At 52.0% G+C, this 2,500-nt stretch overlaps 1 protein-coding gene across 1 annotated transcript in view; it reads left to right on the top strand.

The window, feature by feature from the left end:
* Window positions 1-2,500, top strand: part of LOC308165651 (solute carrier family 15 member 1-like) — a gene marked incomplete at its 3' end in the record, with an annotated part of 28,354 nt that overhangs the window by 19,157 nt on the left and 6,697 nt on the right. The window contains exon 17 of the mRNA XM_080539801.1: window positions 2,234-2,280. Coding sequence (XP_080395927.1) covers window positions 2,234-2,280 — 47 coding nt within the window. The remainder of the gene's footprint in view (window positions 1-2,233; window positions 2,281-2,500) is intronic.

The raw sequence follows: 2,500 nt of genomic DNA, 5'->3' as shown, positions 1-2,500 counted from the left end.
TCCTGGGACGGGTGCTGAGAGACTGCGCCGACCAGCTGGCCGGGGTCTTCACCAACATCTTTAACCAGTCCCTGTCCCAGGCCACCGTCCCACCCTGCCTGAAAACCTCAACTATCATCCCAGTCCCGAAGAAAAGCACGGTGAGCTGCCTAAACGACTACCGCCCGGTGGCACTCACACCAATCATCATGAAGTGCTTCGAGAAACTAGTCCGGGCCCACATACTCACACGCCTCCCGCCCAACCTGGATCCATACCAGTTCGCCTACAGAGCCCACAGGTCCACAGAGGACGCCATAGCGACGACTCTCCACGCCACTCTATCCCACCTGGAGAGGGGAAACAGCTACGCGAGACTGCTCTTCGTGGACTTCAGCTCCGCCTTTAACACCATCCTTCCAGACAGGCTAGTGACCAAACTACTAGACCTGGGTCTATCACACTCTATATGTGCGTGGATCAAGGACTTCCTGACCAACCGCCCCCAGAGGGTGCGGGTGGGCCCCCACACCTCCACAGCCCTCAGCCTCAGCACTGGGTCACCCCAGGGCTGCGTGCTAAGCCCCATCCTCTACAACCTCTACACCCACGACTTCACCCCCATCCACCCCAGCAACTACATCGTAAAGTTTGCAGACGACACCACCGTGGTGGGATGTATCTCGGGGGGGGACGAGGCGGCGTACAGGGATGAGGTAGAGCAATTGAGCAAGCTGTGCAAGGTAAACAACCTGCTGCTAAACAAGTCAAAGACCCAGGAACTCATCGTAGACTACAGGAGGAAAAAGTCCGAGATCCTGCCCCTGCTCATCGACGGAGAGAGCGTAGAGATGGTCTCAAACCTCCGTTTCCTGGGACACATCATACGGGATGACCTGGCCTGGAAGGACAACACTAAAGGCACCATCAAGAGGGCACAACAGCGGCTATACACCCTGAGATGCCTCAAGAAACAACACAGCAAGCAGGAGATGCTGGTGGCCTTCTACCACGGCGCAGTGGAGAGCATCCTCACCTTCGGCATCTCCAACTGGTACCACAGCTGCACGGCAGCGGAGAGAAACGATCTACAGAGAGTCGTGAGAACAGCACAGGGGATCACCGGCGCCACCCTCCCCTCTCTGGAGAAGCTGTACGAAACACGCTGTCTCAGGAGGGCCTCCAAGATCTCCAAGGACCCGACCCACCCTGGGCACGAACACTTTGTCAAGCTGCCCTCGAACAGGAGGTACAGGACCCCGGCCGCTAAGACAAACAGACTGAAGAACTGCTTCTACCACAGGGCCGTCAAGGCCCTGAACACAGAAAAGGCCTAAGTTCTGGGCCCAGGACAAGTCCGGACGGATTGTAAATGGCAGCTAGTGCTGAGGCACAAACATGTACATTTTCAAGCCTGCAAACTGTGACACTTTAAAAAAATGTGAAAAAATACTTTCTTGTGCAATATGACAACCCTAGTTGACTATCTGTGCAGTATAGTACAGTGGATTGTGTACATAGCCTCTATTGATGTAAACCAGCTCTTTATCTTCTTGTGATTTTATGCATCTATGCTTTTTCAAAATGTGTTTCTTTTTCCTTTCTTAAACACCAGGGGAGCCTCCCCTCCTAAATTTCGTTGTTTGGTACCTGTACTGTAACAATGACAAATAAAGTCTATCTATCTATCTCTGTCACTCTCTCTCTCTCTCTGTGCATCCCGCAGGCCACTCAGTACCAGACGTTTAATAGAGCCGTGTTACTGAGAGCGAACGAGACCGAAGCTACTGTTCCCATAAGGCTCCTGGACAGATCCAGTGTTTTCTTATTTCCAGATGTCGGCATATTCAGCGTGAGTTGTGATGGACTGTCTGTCTGCCTGCCTGTCTGTCTGTCTGCCTGCCTGTCTGCCTGCCTGCCTGCCTGCCTGTCTGTCTGTCTGTCTGTCTGTCTGTCTGTCTGTCTGCCTGTCTGCCTGTCTGTCTGTCTGTCTGTGTCTGCCTGTCTGTCTGTCCGTGTCTGCCTGTCTGTCTGTCTGTCTGTCTGTGTCTGCCTGTCTGTCTGTCTGTGTCTGCCTGTCTGTCAGTTTTCCTGTCTGTCTGTCTGTCTGTCTGTGTCTGCCTGTCTGTCTGTCTGTGTCTGCCTGCCTGCCTGTCTGTCTGCCTGCCTGTCTGTGTCTGCCTGCCTGTCTGTCTGTCTGTCTGTCTGTAAGTCTGTAAATAGAAGGTTAAATACATATTTGTTCTCTCTCTAGTCTCTCGACGAAAAGCGCAAGCCGGAGGAGGGTAAAAATGCCGTCAGGTCAGTTGTGGGTGGTCTCACTCAGGTCCAGTGGTCCCTAACGTTATGAATACAGAATCAATTGTGTTTCACTTCAGGGTTTACTACAAGTTTCAACAATTCAAATTTACGACCTTTTTAGACCTTTTTTAGACCTTTTTTAGACCTCTTTGAATATAATTTTAGACCTATTCGCGGCACCGTGTGATAGCTTTTTGTCATTGTGCCGTAGCTTCGTTCG

The sequence above is a fragment of the Nansenia antarctica genome, assembly GCF_963989245.1.
Source record: "Nansenia antarctica genome assembly, chromosome: 9".
NCBI classification, from domain to species: domain Eukaryota; kingdom Metazoa; phylum Chordata; class Actinopteri; order Argentiniformes; family Microstomatidae; genus Nansenia; species Nansenia antarctica.
Note: the sequence above shows the minus strand (reverse complement) of the source record. Positions and strands in the feature narration are given on the sequence as shown.